Source organism: Rhagoletis pomonella, unplaced genomic scaffold (assembly GCF_013731165.1).
Source record: "Rhagoletis pomonella isolate Grant_MI unplaced genomic scaffold, Rhpom_1.0 Rhpom_scaffold_00011, whole genome shotgun sequence".
In the NCBI taxonomy this organism is placed as follows: domain Eukaryota; kingdom Metazoa; phylum Arthropoda; class Insecta; order Diptera; family Tephritidae; genus Rhagoletis; species Rhagoletis pomonella.
Genome location: NW_023458565.1, coordinates 17,328,518 through 17,346,365, shown reverse-complemented (window position 1 = coordinate 17,346,365; position 17,848 = coordinate 17,328,518). Strand labels below are relative to the sequence as shown.

General features: G+C 39.3%; 2 protein-coding genes across 2 annotated transcripts in view; both read right to left on the bottom strand.

Moving 5' to 3' along the window:
• Positions 1–3,478: 3,478 nt before the first annotated feature.
• Positions 3,479–7,394, bottom strand: LOC118746721. Its single transcript, XM_036480612.1, has 6 exons — positions 7,071–7,394; positions 4,749–5,015; positions 4,483–4,666; positions 4,152–4,358; positions 3,881–4,082; positions 3,479–3,799 (listed from the first exon to the last, which is right to left on the bottom strand). Exons 1-6 carry the CDS (start codon positions 7,296–7,298, stop codon positions 3,694–3,696), a joined length of 1,194 nt encoding a protein of 397 aa, XP_036336505.1. The 5' UTR covers positions 7,299–7,394; the 3' UTR covers positions 3,479–3,693.
• Positions 7,395–7,451: 57 nt separating this feature from the next.
• LOC118747194 overlaps positions 7,452–17,848 on the bottom strand; it is a 37,963-nt gene continuing 27,566 nt past the window's right edge. Inside the window, exons 6-8 of the mRNA XM_036481182.1 lie at positions 8,222–8,413; positions 7,749–8,155; positions 7,452–7,695 (exon numbers count right to left, since the gene is read on the bottom strand). Coding sequence (XP_036337075.1) covers positions 7,452–7,695; positions 7,749–8,155; positions 8,222–8,413 — 843 coding nt within the window. The remainder of the gene's footprint in view (positions 7,696–7,748; positions 8,156–8,221; positions 8,414–17,848) is intronic.

Here is a 17,848-nt window from a genome sequence, read left to right as displayed (position 1 = left end):
GTTAACTGCATACCCAAAAAAATGCCAAAAATTCTGGTTAAAAAGCTCGAAATTTAGATAAGTTCTGTATAAAGTTTGCAAGTGAGATTTATACAGTTTTTGTTAAAGCATGAACCATATTTTTATAAAAAAAAATCTGAAAAATTTTAGCTTGAAAAATATTGTAAATATTAAAAACGAAACACCATTCATCCATTTTTGACCGCCACTGTATGTAAGTATGTACGCATGAAGGGGGGTGTGCATCTTTTCAAACTGCCATAAAATTGAAATTGTAGATGCTTACTTCTGAACGTCGCTAAAGATGAGGATCAAATTTGAAGGAAAATAAATTCAGTTCTTGAAAAGCAAAATTATTATTTTCAACCTTAGGAAAGCTAATCGTCACATACATATGTATGTAGCCTGTGTAAAACCACAGCGAAAGCACAAAGTGTGGCAGACTCGCTGGGATAGCACAACAAAGAGCGGTAGTGGACTTATCCGGCTCATACCGAAAATTGACTCCTGACTCATTAGGCAGCATGAAGAGGTAGATTACTAACTGATTCAAATTATCAGGGGGGCAGGGCTGTTTTAAAGCATACTTACACCTCTTTGGACTTGCCCCAAAACCTTGCTGCGAGCAATGTTGACCAGCAGTCACCGAAGACGCAGAGCACGTATTTTTCAAGTGTCTCCGTTTTAGCTCCATAAGGTACGTACCTAACACCAGAAAACCTGATATGGTTAATACTAAAGAGCGAGTCAGCGTGGAAAGAAGTCTGCCATATGGCTGCCCAAGTTGCAAAATACTTCCGACACAACCCGTAATGACAGCTAGAAAGGTCATAGGGAAAGCCCGTTTTCTTGAAAAGTTGAGGAATATAGAGGGCAAACCTCTCAAAAAATATAGTGGTACAAGACAAAAAAAGGGGTGTGTTGGTTAACACCAACCAAGACAGACAGTATCATAGCATGAGCAGTAACACAGGTTAACGCTCGGCCCGCCTCCCGACGGTAGGAGGTTTAGTGCGTTAAGGTCTCACAATGACGGGGTTAGGCTTTCGATTGCTCCCAAACAAAAAAAGCAGCCGGCTCGGGAATACAAGCGGAGTTTCACAAACTTTGAACATGTCAGGCTAGGCTAGGTTATCTTGGTTGTTCTTATGCAGTACAGGAAACCATGAGCCCATTGTGATGCCATATTAAAGGCTCCTTACGATCCTACTCTTACCCTATTAGTAAAACCAATTTATAGCTCTGATGAAGCGCACAAAATCGGAGATATAAGTTGAATCCAGTTCAGCCAAACGTTCAACAGATTAGTTGAAGAACGAGCGTCGATGTGATAGCTAACGATCTACGCTTTAAATTTCCTCTACAATATGGCAGCTACGACAGCAGTCGTGTGACTGTATGCCCATTCCCATAGCGTAGGTTCCTCTCAGGCCGTGCCTGGTGAGAACACCAATTACATGTCGTAGCAGTGGTCGCTTCAGGCCAAATATACCTTGCTATCCTGCACGAGGATTCTACAGATCATTTTCTATTTTTTCGTTCGGTAAAGTTATTCTCCAGCCAGTTTTTGCGGAATTAAGATTCCTTTCCTTACTAGTTCATCTGCCACACAGTTGCCCGGTTTGTCTTTATGGCCTGGCACCCATACATGGCGCTGTTATTAAATTCACATACGATGGAGACAGATGCCGTGCTCTTAACAAATGAAAGCTATCTGGAGCCTTCGAATTTCACAGCAGCACGCATCGTCGGGTTCTGTTCTTTCTATACTGAGCAACGCGCTACACAAACAAGCTATGGCAGTAGGCCTGAGAATGAACTTTAAAAAGAACAGGGTTCTAAGTATGCCAACGAAGTCTTGTGACGACGCGTTTGTTTCCGACTAAACTCTTAAGACTGTGAGGAATTTCACACACCTTGGCAGGGAAGTTGCCCTCAATGTCAGCAATGTACAGACTTCTATATGGCAGTCTCACCTGGAAAGCGACTACTGCAACAACGAGGTACCTTCAAGTTCTCGTAAAAGAGGTCTCATAATTATAATCCGAATTTTTGGCCGAAAACAATCTCAAATGTGGCTTTGTTCAAAAAGGTTAGCATGGAGCCCCTGTACATCTGTTTTCGAATATAGAAATGGAAGTGGATAGGCGACGTTTGCGCAAAAACGACGGAAATATTGCAATGGAGGTCTTGGAATGCAATCCCCTAATATCCAGAGGCCGGTAGACCGGGCGAAACATGGAGAAGAACAGTCGATAGAGAGGCGCTGCAACTCGGATTAAGCTGAATGGAGCTCAAAGCCGTTGCCAGAAACAGAAACAGATGGCCAGAAGGCGTAGTAGATGTACTGTGTCTCGCTTTGAACTTCTTCGGGACTCGATCAGGCATTGGTTTCCAACATAAAGCGCGTATAGTTTTTATCCTTTACACTCATCGTACTTTCTTTTATTAAGTTACTTCAAGGACTTAGGCAGCTTGGATCAAGGGAGTGCTGCCTAGACGAAGAAATACGTTCAAGCCTGTGATTCGAAAATATTTTCATGGCAATGAAGTGGGCAATAAATATCAGGAACGAAAGCGCGAGCCAAATTTCTTTAAGGTCGCGCAGGATGTGGCTACAGAGATATTCAGAAAAACGACTTTTTAAAGCTCTCTGTAGATTTTATATGGGCGCGCATAGAGTAAAAGCTCTCTCTGAGCATCACTGGTCATGAGGAATGCAAGAAACCAATCACAGCGTAAATCATTTGTTTCGCTCGGGAGGCGGGCTTTATAGAACGATAAAGAAAAGAGAAAAACTTCGGACTTGCTTTGCCTTAAGAAATACACACTTACCTCCAAGAAAAAGCTTTGTTCAAAAGCTTAAGGTTAGTTAAAGTTTTGTGCGGGAAGGAAATCAGACAACGAATTTGACGTTTCAAAGACTGAAGATAAGTTTCATTTATGCACCCAAAAAACTCAAAACAGGTGAGATCTAAATACATATTTGATTAACTAGCAGCGTTAGCATAGTTTCGAGATCGTATGCCTCATGTGTAAATACAATATGCGTATGTAGTACTTGCAACTGAAATGATTTTATAATGAAATCTAAAGCTTTGTCCAGTAACGATTTTCCCACTTGCTTACTTAGAACACTCATTACATAACTAGACTAGGATATAGTACAAACATACAGACACCCAAATTTGTTTAATGTAAAAAAAAAGAATTGCTTGGGTTTTCTGCGATTCGATCGATGCCTTAATTTGTGGCTTAAAATTATTCGTAAAAAAGTATAGTTTTGTTCTTCTTGTGTTTTGTTTTTGCAAACTTTACAAAGATCATTCTATAGAGACGACACAATAGTAGTATTACACACATACACATGTAGTATGTAGTTGTAGTAGTAGTAGTAGTATACGGGTAAAAACTTACATACGAAATTTTTGAATAAAATTCAAATGCATAAAAACAGGTGAATCGGGTCGGTCGTACACGTACTAAGTATGTATGTAGTTTTAAATTATGTATGTAGCTTTGTTGCCTTTCGATTTCGTCCATTCAAACGAATATACGAATTCTTGTTAGGCTTGGTATTATGCTGAATCGTTCCGGGGCACAATTCTGCGCGATTTTGTATATTTCCATCGAAAGTGGTCAGACTGTGGTCACACGATCGATTTCGACATATCGCACAGAATTGTCGCTTTGTCAGCAAATCACCTCCTTCTCATCCAACACGGCCGTATCCATAGAACTCAGCGATTTGAGGCGCGTCTGCAGCACTGATGAACCGCGAAATTTGCGCTTGATTTTTCTGCAATGGAAAGCAAAACGCCTAAATGAGATTTTTCGTTTGTCCTTCGGAATGGATGGTGCAAAACGCTGCTCTACTCACTTGTATGCGAAAGCGGCAAAGGCGCAACACAGCAACACAATGATGAGACACAAAGTGGCCAATATCTCAGTGGGTAGTTTCATGATGGCCGAACATTGTAGGAAGGTCTCATCGTCACCGGAGGGGCAGTGTACAATGCCGTCGCACCAAACGCTAGCGTTAACGCAAGCTCCCAGTTCGGAGCATTTGTACTGACAGTCTTCTGCAAAAGGTTGATGTGAAAATAAGTTTTCGAGCAAAACGGAAGTAAGCAGCTTAGTTATCGGCTTACCTGCTATACTCAGTACTGGTCTAGGAACCAATTCCATCCAATTGAATGTAAAGTCACCATTCTCAGGACGCAGATACTCAACGCTAATGGCTTTGGAACGATTCGCAATCGAGTAAATGGGACGCTCATTCCAGCCAGAGCTGAAAATTTCTACAAACTCGTAAGCTTTTGAGTCGGGCGATAGCGGGCAAGCGGTGATGGTCAAACCTAGATGTGAAAGACAGACTTTTAATATAAGTTTATTAAAAAAAAAAACTGCTTGTTGGGGAAGTTCGAAGTACTCTAAGTTTACTTGAGTTTCGCGTAACTCTCTTCTCCAGCTCTTACTTACCCTCGGAAGTTGTTAACACGACGCGAGCTTTGGTTTCGCACCGATATGAGCTTGTGCCCACTATGGTGGTATTCATTGCTTTTTTAGGATTGTATTTACGCAAGAATATGGCTTTAAGGCGCACATAGAGAAATTTGTTGCCATTCGAAGGTTCAATTAACCAGGGTCGTGTGCGGCATTCCATCTGCGAATGATAATTGGCAGGAGATTAAAAAGAACAACAATAAGTACCCCATTAAAAAGACCCCCAAGCAATTCATACTCACATCACCGAACGTCATCTGTATAGTGCCACTTGGACCGAATTTCCGTCGTCCATCTTTGCAGTTTGCTGGTCCCTTGATGAACTCGAACATGCCCTCGAAGTTTATGGCATCCGGATCGTCAAGTGTGGTCATATTTATGGCGGTAAAATGCACTTCAAGATCACGACTTGTAGAGGTGTATTCCACAGGCAGATGCGAAGAGTTCGACGAATTGCAAAGGCAACCGCGTGGCAGTAAAATCGAATCGTGGTAGGGTCGTTCGAAGATCTGGAAAATTAGGAGTGTTAGTAGTTAGGAGTGTTAGTAGTTCGTGCCAGTTACTGGAATGCCGGTCTAGCATTCGTGCCCAAATATAGATTACGATACTAGGAATTAGGTGATCACCTCACCGCCATGGCGAGCCATAGAGAGCATATACCAGGCGTATCAACTTGAGGAAATATATTATATGTAACATTTTTTCAAGAAAAGTTTTCTAGTAGTTGGTCCCAGCATCAAAGGTTCGAAGCAACTCACAAGTAGTGTACTAAGGAGTTCAAATAACACTATTTAATAAAGCCTAAGTAGGTCCAAGAAATCCCATTGACTCAGATTATTCAATCCCAGAAACCACGAGACCAAAAATATGTCTATTAATGATGTTCGTTTTGGCAAGTTTTAAAGAAGAACAAGTAGGAGGTCAGAAGAATGGCTGCTTCGAAACTCTAGAGTTTTTGTTGGACGTTCTCATTTGTTAAAGAAGCGATATGAGGAAGACAATTTAGAAATAACAACGGAAGGCACCGCAGCAGGTATTAACATTCCAGCTATTTTACTCAGCTGTTATTTCAGATGAAAAAGGAATCGTTGGATAGGGCAAACATCGAGGGACCAGAAGACTGCACTACCTCTGAAAATAACGTGTGAGTCTTATTTTAGCTTCTCTGACCATTTTGGACATGGAAAAGGCAGTACTAATACCCCGGAAACCAGCAACATAACTCTCCCTTCCGCAGTGGTAAAGATACTTGAGGCCTTACTACTCCCGCATTTCACGTGCATATGGACCTCCGCTAGGCATTAATCGTAACCGACCCTTCTAAAAAACTACTCTTGTTGTGCTGGACTTGTCCAAGCTTTTAGTGCTGTTTGTCATTCCACGGCACTAGATGACATTGAGACATCTTCTATAATATAGGAACTAAAATAGTAAAGGGAGAATTGCCTGGAGTGAAATCAAACCTCGAAACTCAGAGAAAATAAGAAGGCGTCCCACCGGGTTCTTGTTTCCCACTATTGTTAAACTTCAATATGCTATGCTAACGAATGCTCGATATTAGCGCCTGGCAATGGAATTGATGACTTTCGCTAACTCTCTTCTATAAAAGAAGAGTGTTTTCACAATCGCAATTGACAATAAAGTACAGCGCCGCAGCAAGATCCTCAAATCGCTCGCTGACAGTACTAGGGATTAGGCAGAGAGAAGTTGTTGTCGACAAATAAGATAGTGGAAAGCCGGTTTTCAATTACGCTACATTTGTTTGGGTTAAGTAGGACGCAGTCAAAGAAGCTTCAGACTTGACAGAACACCGCACTCTGGAGAGAAATGGGTGCTTTTATTACAAAGCTTCCTCATCCATCTGAGGAAGTTTTATTGATCTCCAACGCCGACGTTTTACCGATATTGGACAGCAACGGGATGTATTATGATGTCGCCTGCATGATTGCTGCTGCAGGTTGTATCTTTATGAAATAAAGGACGAGATCCACACTTATTTAGCAACATTACTAGACCGGACGTTGTGCAAACTGCCTTTAGAAACTCTTGTCTCGTGAATGCCGTAGTAAAAATAGTACCCATCAGTCCTTATACAATCTCGTTCCAGACATACCCAACACATGTCGGCTTGTGAAGACCAACCACATCTACAGTTGCCCTTTAAACCCCACCAATAATGTTTCAGAGTTATTGAAAGTTGTCGATATGCTTTCGACTCTTTCAATTGTATACATATTTCCAGTTGTACAGAGTCTTTTCTATAATCCCTAGTTTAAGCAATTATTAAAGAAAAAATTACAACCGTTTACCTTATGGAGCCTTTCTATAATCTTGTTTTTTTAAACAGTTCTAATTTAAAGAATTCAATCGCTGACCTTACCAGGCAATGTCCGAGGCTCCCCATTTCTGGAAGGAATGACTGGAGATCAAGCTGGTTTAAGAGCATGCGGGAATCAGTACCAAATTTGGCTGCTGCGGTCTGTTGTCGAATTTTTTGAGAACTCCTGAACTCTTAACCCATTCTAACTAATTATTGCACAAAGTGTTTAATAAAAAAGACTCACCTCAATACGCGCATTTGTGTCACCATAACAAAATGAACGATTTATGTCCTCGTCTACGCGTGACATGCATGGCCGATTCAACGTAGTCACCTTACGCAACTTGATACGTATACGTTCGCCCCGTTGGCCTTCGAATTTGTATATACATTTCAAGTTACGCGTACCACCACGCCCGAATAGAAATATATTGCGCACACTACGAAAGATGGCTGGATCCTTGCGATCCATAAGACTACTGACAAATTTGCGACTACAGTCATTCTCGCCACCAGCCAGCGGTAGACCGTCCTGATGCAAGTCGATGAACTCGTACTTCAGTTTAAACTCCAGTGGACTGAAAATGAAAAAAATTGAGTGATGTAACGCATCGAAAGGCGGGAATTAAGTAACATTTTCCATTTCTACACACCGCAGCACAGTTGACTCAGTGTTCTTAAGCTCCAACGTAATGCTGTCGCTGCTCGACACATAACTTTCAGAAATCGTACAGGGTCGCGCGTAGGTCTCGTTGATGTTGGAACGATCGCAGGTGCGCGGTATGGTACCACGGCAGAAACGTGCAATAACATTGGTGGAATTCTGCGTGTAATGCGTGAGCACCGGATGGGAGGGCGTGTCGCTTGCGCTAGAAAATAATACGTAAATATTTTCCCAAACACCACTATTTGGTGAGCTTACCAATTGAGATCCTTACATGCGGGTGGATCCCTCAATGCACCATCCCAGATACGTAGCATGCCAGTACAATCCTCATGCGTTTGTAGTACACCAATCGCGCCCACAGAGGTCTCATCGATTTGCCCAAATTCGGGATCCAAATTGAATTTCATCATTGAGATCCACACTTTAAAACGTGAAAGTGGCTGACTCATGCCCTGAGCGCTGGTGCGACGTGACAAGCTCAAGTGATCGAAGGTCTTGAAGACACCCATGCCTTGTAAATGATAAAGACAGGTGGTGTTAGGCGACAACGAATGTTTAGGGTTCTCAAGTATTCCCCGACCAGCGCCGCGTATCCAAAATTCGCAAGGCTTTTTATTTTTCGAATAGGTCGGGCTCATTATGTCGACGAAAATTACCTCGACCTGCAAGAAAAAAACATCAGTGGTTGAGTGGGTTTGGGTTTATTTTTAAGCATCAAAGAGGCTTACATCCAATTGAAAGCCGTAGAGTGGCAGCACTTGTGAAGATGTGCCCGTAAATGTGCCAAAAGGCGATGTAGTAAATTCCACCAACAACTCTGGTCCACTAGAAACTGCTGACGGTACTGCTTGTCCGCCGCCACAAAATTTCAATACAATTGGGTCACGTGTGGTGTAGCCATCGTAGACGGTCACATAGTCCTGCAAACATAATGGAAGTAAGTCAATGTTGCAATGCAAGTATTGGAGTTGGAAAGTAATTAAAGATAATGCAATCGATTGGGGGTGGCAAAGTGACTAAACACATTAAAGTGTTGTTCAAGAAATTATACTTGGGTGGACAGCGAGGTGGGAGGAGAGTACAGTAGTTGAGCCTACAAGGCGGGGGAGAAAACCTTAAAACTAACTACTTGCTACAAATTTAACTACTATCATAAAAGCGTGTAGTCAGTTCATATTTTTTGTGCTGTAAGGGAGAAGTAAAAGAAGTGAAAAGAAGAATTTCAGTATTTTTAGTATGCGTGAGTCTTCAAGGTAGAAAAAATAACTAAAATTAATAAATTTTCAACTAAGTCCAGGAGCCTTATAATTTCTCGAGAACGCGGCATTCTACGTTTGTAAGGAAGACTATAGTATCTGCTATTCTTCTAAGAAAAACTATTGAAAGCTCAAGAGGACAACGACGAGCTAAGACTTTTCGCCTTCTATTACCTATGCATATGGAGAAAAATGCTGAGACGCCACCCAGACAGTGAGTTAGGCGGAATAAAGAACAGCGGCCTGAAATATGTAATAAGGGCCCAGTGAGGCAGTTAGGATAAAAATGATAAAGGTTAGTACATACTTATATATGTATGTATGTCTTACAACATATTAAGAGTCCTACAGACAAGGATCCAACAAAGAAAGATTTACTGGATTGATTGGGGCGTCAAAAGAACCCTTCTTCCCAGATCACAGCTGATCTTCTTTCCAGGCCAAGAAACTTTAATTACAAATGAAAATTGGGGGTAAGGGGTAAAGTCAGCTGCATATGCATCCGTCATCATAACGGGAAAGGGAATAAAAACCAAGAATAACTCAATATTATTTTCAACCAGCCCTGGGTTACCCACAACTATCAATGGCCTAGTTCTATATACGAAAATATATAGAAAGATTGGCGCTTACACATACAGTTTTACGCCGACTCCGAACGGCGATTGTATTTTTATGAGAAGCTGTTTTTCATGGCAAAAATACACTCGGAGGTTTGCCATTGCCTACCGAAGGGCGATCACTGTTAAAAAACATCTTTTTCTATATATTTTTGCATTGCTGCTTGAACCCAGGCCCTGCGGTGGGGAAGCGCGCACTGCTTACCACTACGCCACAGCGGTGTACGACAATGCAGAACAAAAAATACGGGTAACTATGGTACCACTCTTACCCAGATATATTAAGCTCAAATCAGTAGTGTTTGAGAAAAAATTCCAGGTAGATCTTTGCAGCAAGGCAACTTGGAGTACCTCCTTTATGAAGATACTTATAATATCTAGTAAAATCCAGGTTGAACTCAAGGCAATCCCACCATTTGAGCCTAAATTCTTTTTGGTACGTGAGTGCACTGATGGGCGTAAGATCCTGGTGGAACACAATGTTATTCAGCTAATTTGGGTAGAATAACACATAGGGATTGAGGGCAACGAAGAAGCAGATCATCTAGAAAGAACAGCGGCTGGATCTTCTCGTAATAGCCTCAGCCCTTCTAATTTTCATTGTTGTTGTTTCCTCATGAACGTACATATCCGCTAACACTTGCATGATGTGACATAGAACGGTAAATGAAGAAGATGGCACAACGCCGAAACCGGTTTGTCTCCAAACCAAATTTGACAAGGGATGACGGAAAATTATTCCACATTGCCTCAGCCTTTCTTTAGGATCGGACCTAGCACAATCGTTGAAGAGCTAAGGAAGGAGAAGGAGAAACTCAGAGAACAATACTGGCGTAACACCGTAAGCACACCCCGATTTTAATGCTTACTCAAGAATGATAGAATACAAGATTGCGCCGATCGGAGAGGATTTTTGAGAATAACTTGTGTGTGACGTCACACTGGTGCAATTGCGAGAGAGAAATGCCAAAACGTGAGCAAGAATGGAAGAAGAAGAAAAAATGTTGCAAGGAAAACGTAAACAAGTTGCACCAGTGTGACCTCATGCAAACAACGATTCTGTCAAATTCGTTAAGAGAGGAATAGCGGTCCGAGATCGGCGCAACCTTTGTATTCTCTCAATCGTGATGCTTACTGGGCCGCTGCAACCTTATAAGATACAAGAGAGTCTCAAACCTCCCCGAAGAGAGGTTAAGTAGAATAATAGGCATTCTCACGGGTGACTGTAAACTAAGTGGTAACCTGCATAAACTAGGGACCCGGTCGAGCGACCTCCATATGTCGCTTCTGTAACTCATTCGATAGAACTCTCTTATGCCTACTTCGAGAGTGGGAATATATAGGTTGAAAGAGAGGGCAAAGTGCTGAATTCATAAAATCTTTAAGCCCTCTTAAAGTTTCTGGGTGAGTTGTCCATTTATGGAACAGTTTTATATTTTTTGTGTAGGAGAAGTTATTGTGTATAAAGTCTTTCGTTGACTTAATTTACATAATTATCTTTCTTTCAGTTCTTTTTTGATTAATTTTGATATTCAAACATTTCAAACTCATGAACGCTATTTGAAACATGTTGTTTTCGCATCCATTCATCTCCAATAGTTTAGAGCAGATTTGTTCCCCTTTAGTTCTCTGTCAGAAAGTTCCTGAGACCTTAGATCCCAAATTGTTCTTCGAGAGAAAGTTCCTAAGATTTTTGTTACCGTTTGTTTTTTTCCAAAACGTTCCGTAGACTTTTGTTCCCATTTTGTTCTTCTAGAAATGTTCCCGAAAATAAGGTTCGCAGTTTGTTCTCTTTGGAAACGTTTCACAGGATTTTGTTCTTATATAATTCCCATCGAGGAAGTTCTCAACAGTTTCGTTCCCATTTTAGTTTTGGTTTTGAAGCGTTATTGGGAACAAAACTACGATAACGACATTTAGTTTCGATCATACCCTTTGTTCTTGGTCTCTGGATTTCACATTGATATGTTTATTCCGTTTGTTTTGTAAATATATCTAAGTAGTTAGGAGTTAAATACCATAAATGTATATATTTTGTATATTTAAAGAACTACACTGTAGCCTTAAAATCGAAGTTAAACTAAAAATATATGAAACTGAAGATATTTCCCATCAAATAATTACTTTCAGGAGCCTTATGACTGAGCGTGCAGGATATCTATCAAGCTAAACTAGACATTAAGTGCCGGTTTTAAAATTTATCTGCCCTTCAAACACATTTTTTTTTCAGAACAAAATTTGTGTTTAAAGGGCAGATAAATTTTAAAACCTAAAAAAGGCCCTTTCAAACTATCTAACTCACATTTAAAGCAGAGTAAAAGCGAGATGTAAAATGTAATTTAATATGGGAAACAAGTTTATATTTAAGCATTAATTTGTATGTATTTCAGTTGCTGTCAATGACAAAGTGCAAAAATCCGTACATTTGCATGTATGCATGTGGTTATGATATGTGTTGGTTCTGCGGCGTTCTATGGTCAATCACCCCCTGCATTAATCGATTCATTGCGAAATAGCGGATTATTGCTTCAGGCAATCTAATTTGCTCGCAAAACAACAACATTTGAAATGTGAACGGTTTGCCTTGCGGTTTTGTGGCTTCGGGATATACACACATCTCTTAAGTGCACATAAGAAAATACCTTGCACGAAAAATTCAACAATCATGAAAATAACCGCCCTATTCCGTCTCTGCAATAGAGTGTCAATTGATCATGCTTCATTCTCGTGATTTTGTCATTGTCATTGAACGGTGGAATTCCCAACTTTTTTGTTAACTCACCATGCATGGTGAAAAGTTAATTACTTGTAAAAACAGCTGATCAAAGTTAATAGCATGTGATGTGCGTCCCAGGGTTATAACAAAAATTTTACGCCTGTAAGATATTCCACGCCCCCTTTTACAAACTCATTTATACATATGGATACTTTAATTTAAGTATTTATCATAGAATCTGTCTTCACACCAAATTTCAAAGTAATATGACTTATGATTCCGAAGTTATGGCTGATAACAATTTCACACCTATAGGTTGATCCACGCCCCTTTTACAAAGTTATATCTACTTTACTGAAAGCATCTACCTTAAGTATGCACGTCAACACACCAATTTCCAAAGTCATGTGATATACGGGTTCAGAGTTATAGCTGATTAAAAATGTCCCGCATATGGCAGGTGCTACGCCCCCTTGTCGAATTCCATTTTTTTATACCTTATGTTATGTCCGAGGTTACTTCCTAACTGCTTGGCTTTCATTTGTAACTAACTGTAAACGTAACCCAAACGCGAAAAATTAAAAGCAAACATCCGTTTTTTTTTAAATTCCGTTTTTCGAATAACTCCAAAACCGGTAGTAGAAACAAATCGAGTTATCGAACACCCTGCTTGAGGGTATAATTGACAAACAAATAGCCTAAGATTATAGGTCTTTCCACTACTATAAAGGACTATCGAATTGTGGTGTTATTAGCTGAAAAACAAAAAACGATAATAATTTCCGACAAGGCATGCGTAATGCTATTTTGTTGTCCACAAACCGCGCAACAGTTTTAGCTACAATTTAACTAATCTAAATTAGCTTGCGGTCGGTCACTTTACACATATTTCGTGAATTTTAAATTTCTCTTAGTTTTGCGAAAAAAATGCGTGTGTTGGTTTATATTTTGTTATCTATGTACATAAGTAACGATTAAAAGTTTTAGATTTTGTTAAAAATGCATTATTCGATTTAATGTGTAACGTAAAAAAGATAAGCTCTTTCTAGTGTTAATTTGCAGGGTCGCACCGGGTTGGAAAGTAGCATGGAAAGGATACACTACTATACCCGCTAATATTTGCCTACCAGTTATAACAAAATATTGTTAGGGCTTATTTTAACTGGGAGGTATAACACATTAATACCACAGGGAGAGAATAGTAGTTAGGGTAATTTCTTGGATCAAATGCATCTCTCAATTCTACACAGACGGTAGTTTAACTCCAAAATAAGTGGGGCTGCGATGTCTTTACTGAACAGCGAAAAAATGTAATGCTGCTTGTCCGACTATAAGAGCGTTTGCCAAGTAATTAGCAACTTTTTAATTTTTTCAGAAAGGTAGGCGACTCTGAGAGCGCTTGATTCCGTGACATGCACTTAAAGACGAGATGCTTGAGCTGTGCGCTCCTCGTATGGTATAAAAATTGGTATGACAGATAAACAATATCCGCTCCATTTTTGCCGTCCTTGAAGGGATTCAGCATATCGATCGTGATGAGCTAAAGCATTTTAAAAGAAGTGTCCGGAATGAAAAGTGAGACGCTGGCAGGAGTTGAGCCACCAGTTAAGAGTTGACATTGATGCGTATCTTGTAAAGGTAGAGAGACTGGTGGGTGCTACAACAATCTTCTCAGAAGCTGTAGAAACAAAGCAAGCATGAATGAGAAAAAAATACAAAAATTCCAAATTTTTCGCGGATATTACAACCAATTTGAGAACACAAAAGTTGCTAGATGCTGAAGTAAATACATGATCGGCGTGATATCTCAGGGCCTAAGCCCCTAGCATAAGAGAGTTTATACTCTCATTGGTATCACTCTGACGCTTGGCATTGCTCCAGCTGTTTCGCTTAATGCTCTGCTCGGCGTCACACTCCATTATACTGCAGGAAAAGCTGCAGCTGGAGAACCCCAAAAAGGTTTCAGAACATTCAGTTAATCTCAGTTGATACTGACTTTTTCAATTAAGAAAACCTTTTTAAATGAATGCGAGTTTGTAAAAGTAAAAGATCAGGCTCAGTAATGGCACGGTAGAAAAAGTGTGACAATGTTTGGCTTTTCCCTCGGCCGCATTAGAATATTTCGCTTTCAAGGTTATGTACTTAAATATATGGGCACTAGGTGACGGTCACATTGCGGGAGACTTCATGCTCATCTATCTTGTAAGAATGGACACTATCGGCAAGGTGTTGGTCGAGCAAAGATAGCGTTGAAATTTATTTACTTTCGGATAGGTTAGTCTGTTCAGTTCAGAGCTAAATAAAAACCATGGACCGTATGCTTACAAGAGTAGATCACATAGATTCTAAAGAGATAACCCAATCACAGATCTCGATATTGGCGGTGATCTCGATTGGCCAATAACCGCAAGTGGCGAGTCTTAACAGAACGAAAAGATGATGACAAAAGTAAATTGAAAATTGAAAATTCCTAACTTTGGGACCAGTTTCTGTGTTTCGATTGGTGACTGGTTTCAAGTGTGTTTAGGTTTATGGAAAAGACTTTCGCTATATAAATAAGAAAAACACGATTTAAAACCTCTTCATAAAACCAAGGACTTCTCTAACTTAAATACGTACATACATATGTACATGTCCAACTATAATCGGCATACCAATGTGTTTTAAAACATAATTCCACTAAATTCTATGAATCCAATTTTGGAATTATCCCTATGCCATTTTGTATGTAATTTGGATTACCCTTCTCGTGTCATAATTGCAAAGTGTTTGCCAATTTAGCTGATAGCGGAACGTCAAAGAATACAAGATGAATAGCGGAAGCGAATGACCACCCAAAGATTGCAATTAGGCGTTGCAGTAATGGCTGTGGCAGAATTCACATTTATTTTGCTTGCGTAGATAAATGTGTGTGTATGTATGTATGTATGCCAATATGTATGCAGGTCCTTTGAATCGCGAATTTTCTCAGCCCTTTGATCATTCAGCAGATAGATGCGCCAAAATGCAACTGCTGGTGCCTGAGCTTACATATGTTGATGGCTATCCTGTTCCGTAGTTGGGCAATCAAGAAACTTGGCTGGCTGGCGCTGTGTGATGGTGCAGTTGCCGCTTGCCATTTGCCGGCCATCCATCAAGTTTTATTGCTGATGAATGAGCAAAATTATACCAACTGCCATTATTCACACGTGTACGTGTACTAGTATAGTGCGGCTAAAAGTGATGAGGAGAGAGAAAGGGCAAGGCAAAAAAAGCAAGAAAAGGCGACAAAGTGCCAAAGTGTCGAGAAGAAAAGGAAGTTGCTAGCCAATTACAGTACGGGTACTGGTATTTACTAGCTTAAACGCATGTTTTAAAGGTTAAAAATAAAATGAATAAAACAAAGTTCAAGTTATGATTCGCATCACTTCGTTAGGTGTTGATCCAAGTAGACATCACATTCGAGGACAAGTAATTTTTAAGCAAACAACCAAACCGACTTCAATTCTCATATAAAAATTTAAGATTACCGTTAATTTCTTCACGATCCAATTATCGGATGTAAACAAAATTAGTATGGGACCAGCCTTGAGATACCACTTCTCCGACGAAAAAAGAATTATCGAAATCGGTTAACGTGGTCCAGAGTTATGCGGTAACATACATAAAAAAAAGTAAGTGCGCCTGGGCCACACAGGAGAAGTGAAACTTGCGTATCTGTTGCATATCTATTTTGTCTCATAACCAATATACATACATACATTGTTATTCTGTTTTCCTTCATCTTCATTTTTACCTTTATACTCTATCGATAACAAAATCGATAGTAACATCCAACAAAATATCGATAACAAAACCGAAAAAATTGTCGATGACAAATTTGATAAACATTTCGATAGCAAAATCGATAACAATATTGGTAGCAAAATCGATATCTATAAAAATATCATTAAGAGAATCGATAACAAAAATCGATTAGTAAAACGATAAAAAAATCGATAAAAAAATAGATAACAAAATCGATGAAAATAATCGATAAAAAATCGATAACAAAATCGATAAATAATCGATAACAAAATCTATAAGTAATTGATAAATAAGCGATAAAAAAATCGATAGCATATTCGGTAAAAATATCGATAACAAAATCAATTACAATATCGATAACCTAATCGTTAAAAATATCGATTACGAAATTGATAAAAATATCGATAATAAAATCGATCAAAATATCGATAACAAAATCGATAAAGCTATCGATTATTACATTGATGAGTTCCGAAAATATCGATCGTAAAATCGATAACAATATCGCTACAAATTTCGATAACAAAATCGATAAAAATATCGTTAACAAAACCCTTCTACGGGGCCACCGTATGGTGTTCGGCGTTAAACCAGACTTTTTCCAGAGCCCAGTTGCTACGTGTACTGAGGACAGCTTCCACGGTATTCACCCACCAGATTTCTGGAGGTAATATTAAATCTTTTACCCGTGGTTCTCAATGCAGATTTGTGGCCGACAGCCGAGCTGACAGGTTAAATGCGATCTAGCCATGGAGCGACCTCAGTTTCGGAAACGCAAGTATCATTCGCTCTCATATTCACTCACATGGTACTCATTCGTGGATCGATAGCACGTTTTTTGAGAGTTCTGATAATGAAATAACTAATTTTTGTGTATGCAGCTTTACACCGAAAGAGCCGCATGCGACGCGGGAGCAACAGGTTGTCGACTGCTAGCCTAGAGAAGTCTCTTCTATATCTCATCAGTTTTCATTAAGAAAAAGTCAATCAAATTGGTTGAAAAATGGAAGCTCTGCACAATTTTGAACATTGAATCCAGTGTGGTGCCACTGTGCGGCGAAGGAATCTTAGGGCGAAACGCTGCAGGTAGATATAAGAACCAAGGACATGTTCGAGCTCTTACTTAAATATTTGACCTATTTATTGGTATAATTTAATTGTTTTCGTATTGGTGTTTAAGTAACTAGTTGCAATCAAAGTAGTCTGATGTTGTCCAGATTTTAAAAGAACATATTTTTTTACAAGCTTTTATTTAACTTCACTTGTATGTATGTATGTATGTATGTATGTATGTCCTGGAACTTTGCAGTCAATATTTAACAAACTTCCCGATGAGCTACAGACTTGAAACTTCAAACTTAGCTCAGAACTCGAGGACAATACAATTTAAAAGATGTTTTAATCCGCTAGGTGGCGCAGGAGTCGAGATATTTGTAAAACCCGCATTTATAGTCTGATTTGGTTCATATTTATAACATATATTACTTATATGAAAAGAAATAAATCCCGAGAAAAATTTTGCCGATAGGTGGCGCAGGAGTCGAGATATTTGTAAAACCCCCATTTATAGTCTGATGTGGTTCATATTTAGAACATATATGACTTATATGAAAATAAATAAATCCACAAAAAATTTTGCCGACAGGTGGCGCAGGAGTCGAGATATTTGGAAAACCCGTATTTATGATCCGATTAAGTTCACATTTAGAATGCATATTGCTTACATGAAAAGAAATAACTACACAAAAAATTTTGGCAGTTATGTGGCGCGTGAGTCTATATAATTAAAAATTCGGCATCTGTGCTCAAATTTGGTTTATATTCAGAATAGGTGTATTATCTATTTAAATTGAAATATATTGAAAATTTTGTTTGTTAAGTCAAATTTAGTATAATATTAACTGCAAGATTTCAAAAGACTAAAAAGTAGAAAATAATATTATAGTTAAAAAAACTAAAAACACGCTTTTATTACAA